The sequence below is a fragment of the Oryzias latipes genome, chromosome 13 (assembly GCF_002234675.1).
Source record: "Oryzias latipes chromosome 13, ASM223467v1".
Taxonomy (NCBI): Eukaryota; Metazoa; Chordata; class Actinopteri; order Beloniformes; family Adrianichthyidae; genus Oryzias; species Oryzias latipes.
This window is the reverse complement of record NC_019871.2, coordinates 9,496,395-9,512,295: the sequence shown is the minus strand read 5'-3', so window position 1 is coordinate 9,512,295 and position 15,901 is coordinate 9,496,395. Positions and strand designations below refer to the sequence as shown.

The 15,901-nt window shown below is 37.4% G+C and overlaps 1 protein-coding gene across 4 annotated transcripts in view; it reads left to right on the top strand.

Moving 5' to 3' along the window:
• Positions 1-15,901, top strand: part of robo1 (roundabout guidance receptor 1) — a 247,701-nt gene that overhangs the window by 72,887 nt on the left and 158,913 nt on the right. For 3 of the 4 annotated variants that reach the window (XM_023961822.1, XM_023961827.1, XM_023961821.1), the window contains exon 1: positions 15,239-15,470. In XM_023961822.1, coding sequence (XP_023817590.1) covers positions 15,254-15,470 — 217 coding nt within the window. In that variant the 5' untranslated portion in view covers positions 15,239-15,253. Of the gene's footprint in view, positions 1-15,238; positions 15,471-15,901 lie in introns of those variants that run through there. The other variant, XM_023961823.1, reaches the window with a different exon arrangement.

Below are 15,901 nucleotides of genomic sequence, written 5' to 3'. Positions count from 1 at the left end.
CATCAGAAATGCAGTCCAAACCAGAAGACTCCTGCAGGCATGTAGAACAATTATTATAAATGCCTCACTGTGTGTAAGGAATGCTTACGATTTTAAATAGGTCCCATGAGGAGCAGGTCAGATCTGTCTTTCTGCTGAGACACTCTCTTTGATTCCTATCAGTCTCTTTCAAATGAAAACTAACTGAAAAAGTTGTGTTCATTGTTCTCACTCACCTCTGTGGATTACTTGCCAGAAGTGTTAATGAGCAAAAGGACCTTGATTTTTTTTTCCTTTTATCTTTAATCTTCACCTGACATGCTCTCCTCTTTTCAAGGATTTTGGGAGTATGTGGAATTTTTAATTAGCTCTAAATCTTCATAATTGCACGTCACACACAAGGTCAGAGACAAAAATGTGGAATGTCACTTAGTGGTGGTACTGGAGGAGGTGAGGATGCAATCATGGAGCACCTTAGTGTCAGTAATAATTGAATATTAACCACTGTGGTGTTATAAAAGTGTGTAACCTTACTGGATAAGTATATGGAAAAAACACAGTAAATTAAAAAAACAATCATTTTATCTCAGCTACTGTGATCCATGAATGTGCTTTGTTTAGAGGTTATGGGGGTTTTTTCTTTACCATTGCATGAAAGAAAACCAAGGTTTTTCTTTTTAAATTGACCTTTTATATATTTTTCATTTATCTTATTATAAATGTTTATTGACTAAAAGTGTATGTCTTGATTTGCACATGCTTTGTTTTATATCTGAAAACAATGAGGCAATCATTAAATTGTAAAAAGCCGAATAAGAAAACAAATGTAGCGTCGATTTCCTATTTTACATTAGACTTGGCACTCATTGTGCTGTTGATTTCTATAGGTTATAGGTGGTTTTATTTTTTGCGTCGTGCCAAAAAACAAGTAAACATTTACAGTTTTTTTGTTTTTTTTCACTTTAAGATCCCTTGACATTTTTATTTATTTAGATCCCTAATGCTTGCAATGGTAAATCCTTCACTACCCTAAACCTAAACACATCAGCATGGGTACTAAAACTGGAAAAAAAAGGATGTTTGTAGTTATAATAGTACATAAACTTCTCTAAATGAGTCTTAATGTGGATTTCTACAAATAAAAAGTTTATTTGTTTACTACATTCTAGAAATATCTATATTTTATTTATTTTGCCAAATCTGAGTTCTATTTGCGAGCTTTTCTATTGGAGTTTACACTGATGAGACAGTCACCTCTGTTGTTTTTGTCACAGAAAAACATAAATGCACAGATACAGAGTAGGCCTGCACATTAAATCAAAATTTATCAGGATTGTGATAACAACTTTTACAATACGCTTCTTGCAAAAGACTGCTTAAAATGGTTACTTTAAATGTTAACATGCGTAGACAGAGACACCATTATATTTTTGAAAAAGCTCAATTGCACTATATACCTACTTTGTTCCTTATTGTTGTCCATATTTGTTTTGGCCAGTATAGACAACTATTACTATTCTGGTACTACCTGAATAGTAGATAATTGTTCTTTGGCTTGTTTACCCAACATATGCATTCTTAATTGTCTCCTATTTAGACAGCTATTTATGTTGATTTTAAATTTTTTTTAAAAACGTTGCAGTGAAATGGAAATGATGATTTTTGTTTTGCTATGTGTTTGTGTCGTATCGTCATGGCAATATTGATCAAGTGGCACATCACAAGTTTTCCTCATGTCATGCAGCCTGAATATGAAGACAGACTGTTTGGCTGTTTGGCTGACAGCAGTAAAACATTTATGTCCATATATGTGCAAAGAAATTTCAGACTGTTTATCGTTCCTGCAGAAAAATAGTTGAACTTTTTACTCCTTACAAACTAATAAAGTGATAATTATAAAGTGACTTTACAGCTCCAGCAGACAGCAGACCAGCTTTCCACTGAAGTCACATTTTCATAACACTTTGACATATGGATACTTGTTGAGAGGAAGTTTATGAGTGACACATGTAAAATTGCTTTTAGGGCAAGTCCTTTTTCATGCTGCTTACTGCAATTACAATTATTTTGTTAGCTAAATGTACATAAATGTACATAAACATAATAAGGACAGGAGATACACTTTCTATCTCACAGAATGTTGTTAAAAATGAGCTTAACTCAGTCTGAAGCTGTGCTGCCATGGCAGCAGTTACACAACAGTGTGAACACAATCCAGCTGTGTCGGTGCTTGGCTGTCTGTGATCGAAGAGGCTCTGTGTATCAGCACCCCTTCACAGCTGAAACAGCATTCACACACAGTGTTTCACAGGCGAAAAATCCCCTTTTCTGTTTACCAGCATCAGCACATTCACGATACCGCAGCATTTCCTCTGGTTTTGCATCATCTGGGGTTCGAGCAGATTAGGACGCATACAATTGTGAAGCAAAATAAGCAAAAGCTGCCCAGAGTCATGCTCTTAACATTTTCAAAAATAAACCCTTAAGGGGGAATTTTCGTTCATTTTCCCAAAGACAATTACTGTATTAGATCGTTTAATCATGCATGTAATGAGGTGCATGTAAGAGACTTTTCTCAGTCAGAAACTCGGAAAAAAAGGAGCTTCTTAGTATTATTTTAGTAATTATGCTTAGGTAAATATTTCTAGTGCCTCCAAATTCTTTTTAAATCTCTAATATCTGAAATAATATGTTAAAGTCTCAAACCGGCTAAAAAGATGCACATCGTTTCGACAGCTTAGGAAACTGAGAGAGCCCATTATTGGAAAAAATGCATTCATCCTGTGATATCTGTCTTTTGACAAAATAAATCTACAAAAAAAAGACCAATTAGAAAAAGTTTTTTTATTTTCCAAAATCTTGTCAGTCAGTCAATGCTCATGGGTGTGTATAGTAATACAATGTGCAATTAAAGAGATGTATTTTCTGGCTTAGAGTGTGCCTCTCCAATGAAGGAAGACTCCCAACAGTTGATAGTCAAAAAGGTGGAAGAGTAAGAAATGAAAAGTAAATATGGCTGTGATTTGCAAAAGAAAAAAAAAAGTTTCACCACACAAAAAAAAAAAAAAAGAAGAAGAAGAAAGCAGACACAACCTGTGCTACGCTTTAAGGTGTGATTCGATTTGATGTGATTCGATTTGATGACAGCAACACCCACCGCTTGTTGGTAAAATCACTGCCTCACATTCCTGTTTAAAAAAAAAAACGTTTTTAAACTTATTTCTTTTTATTATGAGCTGCTTAAAGTTCCTTATAACTAAAACCTAAATACAGCAAAAAAGTCACTCAATTGGCAAAATTCTACAGGTAGAGAGGGCAGTTTCATAACGGCCAAAACGTGAGAAGCAAATGATTGACGTATGTAACGAATGGTGATGCTCATGATAAAAAAAAGAAAAAAAGAAATTGTGGTCAAAATGTTCCAAAAACAAAATATTTGGATAAAGGCTTAAACTATCAACACAGCCATATGGTCCACTAGAAAAAAAAAACATATATATTTTGATCAAATACTAATTTTAAAGTAGTATTATATATATAACTTTAAAGGGCTTATATAATGCTTAACGTAACCCTTTCAGAGTGAGCTATATCCATAAACAAGATAATGTATTACCTTTGGCACACCAAATAACAATTTTTTAAATGAAGCCCATTTCATGACTTCCACCTAGAGGCGGTCTTGGCAGAGTGTCTGCGTTTCGCCCACAAAAACAAACGACATCCAAACTTATTTTTGCATGATATAGGCACTTTAACTGTAGATCATCTTATAGTTTTCATGAGCAGATAAGGTTAGTGCCCAGCCTGAAATATTTTTTTGTTTAGTAGTTCATGAAAAAATTGCTTGAAAAACACTAAAAAGAATTAAAAAAAATTTAGAATTAAGTCACCCATTATTTGGTTTTTAACACACACAAAAATAAGAACGAAGATCCCTTTTTTTTTAAATTCATACATTAAAAAAGTTTTTTGGTTTTTGTTTGGAATGCGCCACGCTTCCCTTAAATGGGATTAACTGAAGTCATTTTGTAAAACAACAGTTGTTAAAAACTTTTAGTTTTTTGCAGACAGTCTACTACATGCATTTAAAATCTTTGGCGCTTTCAAGCGAAAAATAAAAGAGAGGAGTTGCAGTGCAGTAAGTGGTAATTTATTTTTCTTTCTTTGAGCATCGTTTCATTGGCTCAAATAGATGAGTTGTCGGTACATTAAACTGATTTCAGCTGATTTTTGACAAGTGTCAACCCATTGATTCATGTGTTGGGTTAAGGTTTTGCTGTCTGCTTGAAACTAATAGACACAACATCAGAGAGCAGCAGGATCAAAGTAAAGGAGGTCAGAAACAGTCCCAGACCACATAAAGACCAGATTTCCACCAGATGTCAGACACCATAGAAGAACCTTTCCTGTCTTCATCCCCTTCTAACCACTCTTGAATTTAAAAGAAACTTTCCCAGTGACTGGCATGATTTGCAGCGCAGTAAGGAAATCATACCTGAGTTGTTGCTCCAAAAGAAAAAAAAAAATCTGATTTTTTGGAAGAAGAGCAATTTTGATTTGTTTTATATTCTAAGTTTCAACACAAGCAGATGGGAAAGTGATCAAGATTCATCCCTAAAAGTCACCTGTCACTAATAAATTCAGAATACTGTGTGTGTGGAGAAGGCCCGACAGACGGGAGGCTGTGCGAAGCTTTGACAGGAGGTGTGGAGAGATGCACTTTGTCCTTTGTTGCATTTCTTGCCCTTTTCTGGATTTATGAGCAGCTTTTCAGATCCTCAGCCCCTCCACCCCACGCCATGTGACACCTCTTTTTCCAGCCAAGAACAGCCACTAGAAACTGAGGGCCTCCACTCTAAAGATGGATTATGGGTTTGGTGAGGTAACTTCAGGTTAAAATCTGGATTTTCTGTTTAATAAAAGCAAGTTCATTTCTCAACAAAGTTTTATAATGACTTAATTTAGAAACTTAACCTGCTCAATATCAGATTTAGGGTTATGGGATCAATGTTAAAGTTCCGCTCTGATCATCTATTGATAAATTTTAAAAGGGTTGCCAATGATCTTTTAATAAGGATTATGCCATTTTTAGCCAACATAAAAAAAAGTTCTTTTTTTCTAGGGCAAAGTTTCTGCAGAGCAGCAGTTCATTAGAAATTTGCCTCTGTATTGTTGGTGAGACCGTTAGCACAGAGCCAGCCCGCCCCCCTTCCCTTCCTCAATGGTGAGCAATAATGAAGCTATCCAGCCGTATAGTTTGGAGGCGGTCTTTAAAGCACAATTTCCAAGATCAGAAAGACTTTATAAAAATTGAAAATAATAAGTAGTTTGTCCCCTACCCTTTCAATGATGTCAAAAAACATTTTAAATGTAAGGATGCCTATAAAGTTACAAACCACAAGTTAGAAAAGAATTGATGAAATTGAATGTTGGTGCCTTAATCTGGCTGCATTTCAAATCATCCGTTGCAGAGGAGCAGAACACAGTTACACAGTTAATATTTGCATGAACTGTACATATTAATCTCACCGCCAGCCTTTGTGTGTGGCTAATCTTTCCAGATCAGTTTTTCTTGCGTTGATGGTAACGACGCTAAGAGACACTTTAAGTGGGGGGCTAATAGATAACGTTTTATGATAGATATCCTTGAGACTTTGTAAATCTCTCTTGAGTAGATTTTTGCTCTGACATGACTTACAGCAAATGCAAAGTGAAATATTATGAATTGTTTTATGGCCTATAATTATGTTGTCACCTGAACACCCTTTGGCAGTATATGAGGTGGAAACAAGCTTTGATTTATTGAGGTGACAGCTGGATAAATTGTGCAAGAAAGGATGTTGTTTTGAAGCTCCACCTCAGGTCACATTATCACCAGTTCTCTGTTGTGTACACCCAATAACTCTTTCTCTAGGGGGTTACTCAATTATCTTTAACGTTTATATACATATGTTTTTATGTACTTAGATTGCATTAAAAATCTGTCTTATTATGGCTATTTTTTAAACTCTCTGATATGGGAAAATGAGTCTAACAAACAGGCTAACAAACGGTGAGTTCTCACATTATAAATCTTGATCCAGCTTTTGTCTTTTTGTCTGAAAACTTGCCTCAGGTGATGCAGTCTGCATTTTTCTTCATCTTAAGCTTCTTTTGACTTGACAACATAACGAATTTCATCGCTACACATTTTAACACATCGTTTGTCTTTCTTTAGCTCAACATTTCCATCCTGACAATGCCAGAGGCTCTCAGTCAAGAGCATGAAAGCGTTTCAGTTGGCTCACTACTTCTGTGTTCTTTTACTGTGAGTTATGTCTAAAGTTCAGTTTCTCTGCTTTCCCTTTTTTTCTAAAAATGACATGCAAGACTATTTGACATACTTGTGATGTGTAAAAGTATCTTTATCCAGTGTGATAGGAGAAAATCAAACCTACTCTGGCAGACATTTCATCTTTGTTGCTTTTTCTATGGAAAGCAATAAAAAAAAGGATCAGCATGGTCTTTGATGTACTGTCGATTCAGATCCCTTTGTGGTCCGGCCACTTAAAGCATTTCTACACGTGTACCTAACATCTACAGAAACAGTTTCAACAGGACTGGAAAAGTGGCTGCATGCCACTCTTCTACTAAGGCCTCATTTGCATCTCTTCTAATCAGAACCCCACATATTGAGAGCATGCCCTGGTTTATCTTCTCCTTCTCATTGCACCGTGGTTAGCATGTACTGTGCTCAATTAGCATACACATGTTACTCTCTGACAAGCACCGGTCCATGGTGGATTTGAAGCGTTTTTGCAGAGTGAGGCAACACGGGGCTGTGAATGACAGATAGGGGCAGCCGTTTGTTCAGGTCTCTTGACCCCAGATCAGATAGTGCCTGAACGGTGACGAGGGCAACGACTGGAAAATGAACCGAATCATGACCAAGAAGTCGTCACTGAGCAACTATGAACCAAATACTTCAAAGTACCTAGCAATGTACAAACATGATAAAGTGTAGGCCTGCATGATTGTCTTCAGAAAGAAAACATGCAACAATAGACCCTTTCAAGACTTATAAAAGCCCAGACCAGGAGAGAAAAACAAAATACATATATAGAAAGAAATGTATGTCAGTGATTCCAAACCACCATGCTTTAGGAGCTCGCTCATTTGTTTGTACCATAACACAGCTTGAATGAACAAAGGAGTGGTTAGATGTGCATGCTGCAAACTGACAGTGTCATAACATCAAGTTCTTTTGGGTGTATATGTATCACCGCTGTAATTTTCCTGTCCTATCAATATTTAATTAAAAAAGCTTCAGAGTTTCTGTTTGGCTCATGTTGATGCCATACCAAGTCCTGAGACATTTTTTAGGTGATAAACAAGTGTTCATACTGTTGGAAACATTTACATGTCAACCGGATTGCACTTACCAAGCATCGTGGTTTGAAAGCAATCCTCCTTAAAGTCTCACTCAGATCATCTTCTGATTAGAAATTCACCTTTAAGATGTGGGCGCAACGTTTGGCATGAAGTAAGCTTGTCCCCTTTCCATTATCCATCTGTTTACACATTCCTATTAGCTTACAGCCCCTCACACCCCCAACCTAACTCAAGCGGTTCAAGAAAAATGGCGAGCAACCTTGGAGCTATCTAGCCGTACAGTTTTAAGCCAAATCCCACCTCAGATGAGGAAAACAAAGACGTTATTGGATCTAGTTGTCTGCAAGTGGACGCACTGGAATGGAGCAGAGCATGGAGCTTGTGGCTTGCCGTAGCAGTTTCTACGTCACAACTACAAGCTTTTTCAAACTGCATTTTTTGGTCTGCTGCTAATTCCCAATGATTACGATAAAGAAATACTCAGAAATGCAATTCTGACTTTAATTTTCTCTATTTATGTTCTCCATCACCAGAAAAATGCCACAAAAACATGTTAAAAACACCAAAACACATTTTTCAGCAAAGTGGGTCTTTAATGAAACGTGACATTTCTTCCTAAAGCATCTACAGAATCTGCTGCTGTGGTGGACTATGGATGAGCTTCCGTGTCTCAGCTTTCAGGACTTTGGAGACATTATCTTTAGAAGTGAGGAAAAATTTAGAGCTTTTAAAAAGATCGGTTGATTTTAAAAAAATGTTTTTATTCATTTGTTTGTTAATTTAGTATTTGTTTTGGAGTGCACTTGTCTGATTTAGCCAATAAAAAAGCAGAAAGGGCAATATTGGCTATCATTAATTTCCTCATTAGCTTCCTCCAACCTCACAATAAAATGTGAATTTTCTCCTCCACTACTTCTGAGCTGCAAGAGAGATTCAATTTAAAAAATAATCCTTCTTTTCTTACCTCTTTCTCAAAGGTTAATGAATTCAGTTTTTTCAGGTGAAACATGAAATGATTATTGATTGTCATTACCCGCTCAAATTGCCCATATTTGCAAGAAATCTGACGATGCATAGGAATAAGATTTCAGGGTAAGATATCATAGGAAGTCTTGAAAGTCATCTTTCTGTTGACTGTGGCGGCTTAAATGGGTCCTTCAACTCGAACAGGAAAATAGATTTTAGATTTATACATGACACATATTGGGAAGCTCCTCATTAAGGGGCAGGTTCAAATTCTTGAAATATTAGACTTTTTATCTGGAAAGGTTTTGTTCTGGAATTGTGTTTAACAACCTCAACCTCTGCAAGAAAAGAACACCCTTATCAAACAAGTTCAAACTCTTTTGTTGCTTTGAGCTTTTTTTTATACAAAGCAAAGATCGTGTGGGTAAGATAATGCATGTTATACCGTATGAAGGGGCAGGAATCCATGGCAACCATCTCACAACGGCCCTTCAGTTTTACCCAGAAAGAGCAGTAACTGGCTGACGTTCTACTTGGGAAAAAGAAATTGCACAGAAGTTCACCCCAGCGGCCATGCGGTATTTAGCAATCTTTCAGCCAATCAGCACTGTTTGTCCTGGAACCGCCTTCCTGCTTTTCTTTTTGCGGTTGATTGCTGATGCACTCCAAGCAAATCTTTCAGCATTTGAATTTGACAGTTGTGTTTTCTTGGCAGTTGCCCTTTTATTGGACCACAATAAAGCAATCATGTGTAGTGGGATGAATCTTTCTCCAGCTCTGAGGAATGACGTACCTGCTATTTTCTGTGGCTTTTGTAATCAACAAAACTATGTTTGCAAAGAGATACCAAATTCACCACTGCAGGGTGCGTTTCAGTGGTGAGATCTTGCATGTGTACATCTGTCCTCCCACAAACTAGCAAGTCGTATCAGAAGAAATATGTGTTTTCCATTTAAACAAGATTCCCTCCAGCACTGAAACTTTGATTGTGTAAGTTGATTGCATTGATATGGATATTTCTGTAAGATGTGTGTGCTACTATTCACCAGTGGGAGAAAAAGACTAAATTGTTGCAGTTTGTCAGTGTCTTGTCTGACATCCTAATCACCAGCTGGAAATGTAATGTGACATGCTGCTAAACTGGAATGTGGACAGAAACTCGATTTCTCCAGCGGTTTTTCACACTGTGATCCTTTATTTCTTAGACCAACAGAGAACAAGATTTTTGTATTTTCTCTCCTTTAAAAGCCACTGTTTCTTTTGAAATGCTGAAATAAAATAAAAAATACAAATCTAAAAAAGTTTACAGCTTTACAAAGGCAAGACATGCAATCTTTCTACTCACTCTTTTTTTGCCAACAAATAGGAATAATTTGAAATATTGTTTGCGTTAGTGGCTGCACGGTAGCACAGTGCTTAGCGCTCTTGCCTCACGCAGCAAGAAGGTACCTGGGGGTCCTGAAACAGAACATCAATGGGGGACCTTTCTGTGTGGAGTTTGCATGGTCGCCCTGTGCATGCGTGGGTTTTTATCCGGGAACCCCGGCTTCCTCCTACTGTCCAAAAAACTTGCTTCATAGGTTAATGTTAATTGGTTACTTTAAATTGCCTAGATGTAAATGTGGGAGTGCATAGGTGGCCCTGCGACAGACTGACTACTTGTCCAGGGTGTCCCCTGCCTCCGCCCACAAGTGACCGGGATAGGCTCCGGCAGCCCCGTGACCCCCAAAGGGAAAAAAGGATTAGAAGATAAATGAATGAATGTTTGTGTTAATAATTGAATTAAATTAGTAATTAAAAAAATAACACATTTTTATAGTCATTTGGAAAACATTTTTTCCCTTTTTCTTTTTCTACTGTTTACTTGCGCATGTCCACCACCTACAGTTGGAAGAAGGTTGGTGCCAAATGTGGAAGCGGTGCAAATCTCTTGAACTGAACGTAAAACGGAAACGGTTCAGTTTGACCTGGTTTAGCTGGTAACACTTGTTCAGTGGCCACACGTTTTGTACGTAGAGCCAAAAAACGATCATAAAAGCTTGGGTAGCTACATGTGAATGCCATTGCATAGACTTGTTATTGGAAGGGCAGTTTGAACGCATGTTGCCAAGAGTGATGTGTCCATTGGGGGCTGACGATACTGAGAGTTTGGGTATTGATCTCATACCAAGTAATTGCAGAGTTAGTATCAGTATTAGTATCAAATATAATATATTAATATAATGACTATAGTCAATACAAAGAATACAACAGTAAATAGTGCAAAATAACAAGAAAGCAGCAAAGTAGCAAAAAATTGAACAAACACAGCATCACAAACTATTATTTTGTAAAAAAAAAAAAAGGCAGTGATAAATTAACAAAGCTACTAGTGCAAAATGGATAAACAAAAAACAAAAATGTAACAAATATAAACACAAAAAATCCTGTTATTGTGTGCAAAAGTTTGTGAAAAAAAGTCAACAGGGCAAATCAGGTATAAACTGCAAGTTTATAGCTTCTTTTGCTTATTTTCCATTCTTTAGTTTTGTTTTTATTATGTTATTGACCAAAGATTTAAAAGAAAGGCTTTTATTTTAGAGTTTCATTTATTAAGTTTGCTCAGTTTGTACCAAAACCTGTGCATTTAAGTGGGAATGATTTTTAACACCGATTTCACAAACCTGGCAAAACTATTTGGTTCAAATGTTATTAAAAGCATCAAACTAGACTAAAGTTTATCCATTAAATTTTTTCTTTTTCTCCTTATGTGCATTACATGTGTGGTATGCTACATTTTTTTTCATGCATTGTTATTGCCTTATAGATCCCCTTAAAATGTGTTTATTTGGTTTAGTTAGAGCTGCCTCAAATTGGTGAAAAAGTTTTTTTGATTTTCATTTTGTCATATTTTTGCATTCTAGCATTGTGTGCTCATTGAGTATGAAGGAACTATCTAAAGGCCTGATTGCAAGACCATTAGTCATGCAGAAAACAAGAAAAAACGAGGTAATCAAAATGGAAATGAGGCAATAGTGCTCTGGAAATAGATGAAGGCAGTTGCCTCATTTCTGCTGAAATAGGACTTTCTGCAAAACCTTTTTTGGGGCGCTCTCCACCTCACCCGCCCTTTTTCTTGCTGATTTGTTGATAAGTGCTCATGTTAAAGGAGGAAAAGTTCACATTTTTAAAGCTCCTTTGGTTTTGAGCCGTTTACAAAAAAAAACGAAATTCCATTACTGAAAATGTTTTGGTTCTTTAAGAACATGTTTTCTTTTGATCAGTCTGTGTGAGGAAATTTTGTCTTACAATGAATCACTTATTTTAACAAGCTCCCCATTGTCTTAACAAGGCATCAATGGATACACCAAAGTCATGTTGGGACTGTTTTCTGGAGTATATGTCGCAGAAACAAAAAAGTGCATAATAAAGTAAAAAAAAAAATTAAAAAACCTACATAAGTCGCTCTGGAGTATAAGTCGCATGAAAGACATAGATAACGTTATGAGATCAGGTTTATTAATTTTGAAGAGCTCTACAAATGCATCAGTAAACACGTCTCCATGTCAGGGATCATGATCATTCAGTCTTTTTTGTTTTATCGGTGAGGTTTATCTTGTACTGCAGGAACTGTGCTTGAATGACAGGTTCCTACTTGGTGGTACTTCCATGTGTCGGAAACCCCGTTTGATGACTTTCTGTGCCGTATTAGTCAAAGCAAGAAAAAATAATAACAAGAATAATAAAGTCTCAATGCAAATAAAAAATATATCATGAAGTTCAGGAAAAGAACGATCAATCTTCTCCATGTTTTTTTTTCGGTCGCATTTCTTCTGTGTTGCTGTCAGTATAGAATACTGATACAAACCCCTACTGTGCCCTCTAGTGGTTGTTAGTGGGAAACAACCACTAGAGGGCAACCGGGAAAATAACAAAAGTATGAACCTGTTATGTGTTTTTTTTTAATTCACATATAAATCATTTATGAATATAAGAAGGCCAAATAATGCAAAAGAATGCAACGTACTCTCTGAAAATACAAACAGTGTGTGACATTTGATAAAGTAAAATGATTCTATAAAAGAAAAAAAGATGAGTTGGGTTTTTTCTCTTTGGTGTTTTAGGCAGCATTTCAGTGTTCAGGGAACTCTGTGCATGTGGTTCATAGAGAAGGGCTCAGAATGGAGAGGGAAGAACGTGGTTTCATGTTAACAGAGGACTCAGGGGGGCAGGAGAAATAAGGGGTGCTCTGTGCATGTGGTTCATAGAGAAGGGCTCAGAATGGAGAGGGAAGAACGTGGTTTCATGTTAACAGAGGACTCAGGGGGGCAGGAGAAATAAGGGGTGCTCTGTGCATGTGGTTCATAGAGAAGGGCTCAGAATGGAGAGGGAAGAACGTGGTTTCATGTTAACAGAGGACTCAGGGGGGCAGGAGAAATAAGGGGTGCGACTAAGTGGCAAGGCTTCTTTTGTATTTTTTAATAAGTAGTCAGTTTTCCACACATGTGCCACACTAATTAACCAGCAGGGGACATTGTGTTGAGTGTGGCATTCAGGCTAAAAAGAGATAATATAACGCAACATTGTGGTCCTGGTTCTTTCTTCTGTTGCCCCCGGGGCAGACGAGTTCTCCACCTGTTAATAAAACTCCTAATTGGACCTTTGACAGCGACACGCCCAGGGAATCAGAATCCACGTGAAGACAGGAGGGGCACAAAAACAGACCAGACAACAGACTCCATTGAACACTGATGGTTAATTGATGTTAGCTGATACCATAGATGGGGTTAGTAGTTGCCTTTGTTTGAAAATGTACACGATTGATTTTAAAGCTGTGTTTCTCACTGTGACTTATTTTTTGAAATTGGTCATCTTTGAGTTATTGGGAACTGCTACAGACTGCTGGTGGAAAAAAATATCTTACAGAACTGAACCACAAAAGCTTAATTTTATGAAAGTCAAAAATAAATCTCTTATTTTTTGTGTTGCAAAAAAAATGTCATTATTATGAACGTTTTTCAATGGCAAAATAATCTTAGTTTAAGAAAACATGTGGTTAGAACTTTTTCTTCTTAAAATAAGATTCTTGGTAAGACCTTTTTTTTGTTTTACCCCATTGGCAATTTTATTTTCCTTTTATGGAGAATTGCTTAAATTTTAGGAATTTTTTACTTATTTTTAGGGGGTCTGTCATTGTAATGAACATTAAGCATAAATCCCAAGATTTCAAAACAACAAAAATCTTCAAGATTCCAATTAATTCAAATTTAGTTTTGGTTTTTTTTAACATTTCTTGAAGTGTTTTTCTCATGACGGAGGACATACATATAAAAAGGGCTTAAATTTTCTGAGTATTTCTTTTTTCAAATAGATGTGAATAAAGAGCAGGTGTAAAAATTGCATTGATAACATAGAAACAGCAAAACACAAGCTCCCTGCTCCACTCCATTCTGATGCTTCTGTTTGTAGACAAATAGATCCATGTACATCTTTTTATTCTTTATATGAGCTGGCATCTGGCTTAAAACTGGGTGGCTGGATAGCTCCAATGTTGCTTATCTTTTGGTAATGTTAGGTTGGGGTTGTGAGGGGCTGTAAGCCAGTGAGAGATGATGGGAAGGGGCGGGCTTTTTCCAGGTCAACAAAACAAAATAAAGTTAAAAATTAAATGTGTTAAATGTACCCATCAAAATGAAAAATGAGAGCTGGGGCTCACAAACGAATACATGGTGTCATGCTATGGTTGCCAGACAGTGAATCATACATACCGTGGATGTCTCATCTGTGACCCCCATCCATGTGTTGTGGGTGTTATCACACTTCATTTCAGCTGCATGTTTTGGAGATAACTATGTTGTTATGCTGGTGTGACTCAGACCACGCTCTCCTGCAGGGTTGCCACGACCCTCATCAAGAAGTTTGAGATCAATATCTGAATAAGCTGGAGGTCTTTTTACTGTCATGTTTACTGCAGCACTGCAGGTGCAGCCGGCTGCATGGTCTCTGCTGTTTGGTAGAAACAGTAAGATTTCTTGTTTTGTGTCCAGGAGTCCTTTATAGATGTCTACTGTTAAACAAGGTTAGGGTGAGCAGGCTGCATGATATGTCAACTTCCTTTTGACATTTTAGTGATCTAAAGTACTCTCCAGTGAACAATTCTGTCATCCTGTCTGGGGTTTATCAGACATGAAGCCAGATCCCATTGAATTAAAAATAAAACGACTTCTGACAGACTGCCACTCTGCCAGCCAAAGGGGGCTGGATCCTGAAGATTCACTTCACCTCCACACCCTGACCACACAGCCCAAATTAACCCCACTGGCGGTCAACAAAGAGAATGGGCATGGCTTTGTCCTGATTTATTTCACACAAAGCTATCATAAGGGCCCAGTTGGCCTCCTGTCTCCTCTGTGAGCCACACCACAGCCCTTGCCTTTCTCTTAACACCCCCCCGCCCCGCCCTAACACTGCTTGTCGCAGGCCTTCAACCTGTCAATCTGTGGATGATGCAGCCACAAAGACAGGGCTGTCTCAAAAGGAAATGATTAGCAGTTAATGGTGCATCATTGCATTTGCATCAAGACTGTGTGTGCGCACATAAAGAGTGGCATTGTCAGTCAAGCTCAGTGGGTCCAGACCCTCCCACCGCATGTCCTGCCCATGTGCTCCCACAGGGGTGCAGCCACTTATGGCCATTGATATGGTAGAGATGGCTCTGTTTAACACAAACACTCACTTATAGGCTCAGCACAGGACAATGTCATGCTGAGCCCATAGAAAAGCTGAAGATCGCGACAATGCATCAGTCTGAGGGGGCCTTGTGCTAAAACGTGTTTTTTTTATTTCCTCTATGGATGCTTACATTATTTTTTGCTCAAGTAGGATTGAGGGTCTTTTGTTTTTTGTCATGTTGATGCTCCAACACCAGGGAGCAGGTTTGCATGGATGCAGCCTCATGCTTTACAGTCTGCTTGCCGCCTGCCTGTGCAGAGGATGCTTTGCTCAGGAGTTGTGGACCGTGGATGTGGACACTGAGAAGGTTGCATTCAATTCCTCAGTTCCTGTGGTGTTATTGTTGACAGAGACGGGAGTCGCTCATGATGGAACCAGCGAAGGAGCAACACCAGCTCCTGCCTCTGAACATGAAGAAGACAACTCTTTGGGCTACACAGGTACTGCTGCTGACATTTAAAAATTAAATGACAAAAACAAAAGATTTCCTTACTGGTTACTTAAGAGTTGACACCATGATCAAATACAGAAGATACTGCATACATAGCCAGTTTTAACTGAGTATTTGTACTTTATTTTAAGACGGAGTATTAGCACCACTGAACCATTTTTTCCCCTAATAATTTTATCAGTTTTTCTTTTCTCGTAAAACTACAACTATGACTTTTTTCTCATAATTTTACAATTTCATTTCTGTAAACTTATTTATTTACTTATTTTTATTGTTGTTCTAATACTTTTTTGTATAATTTAAATCATTTAGAAAGCAATTGCATAAGTGCAGGAAGAAATCACTTTTGCGATTCAACTTGTTTTATGTGACTGTTATTTGATGGCTACCTTCTTTTCAAAGAAAAACCAGAACTACTCA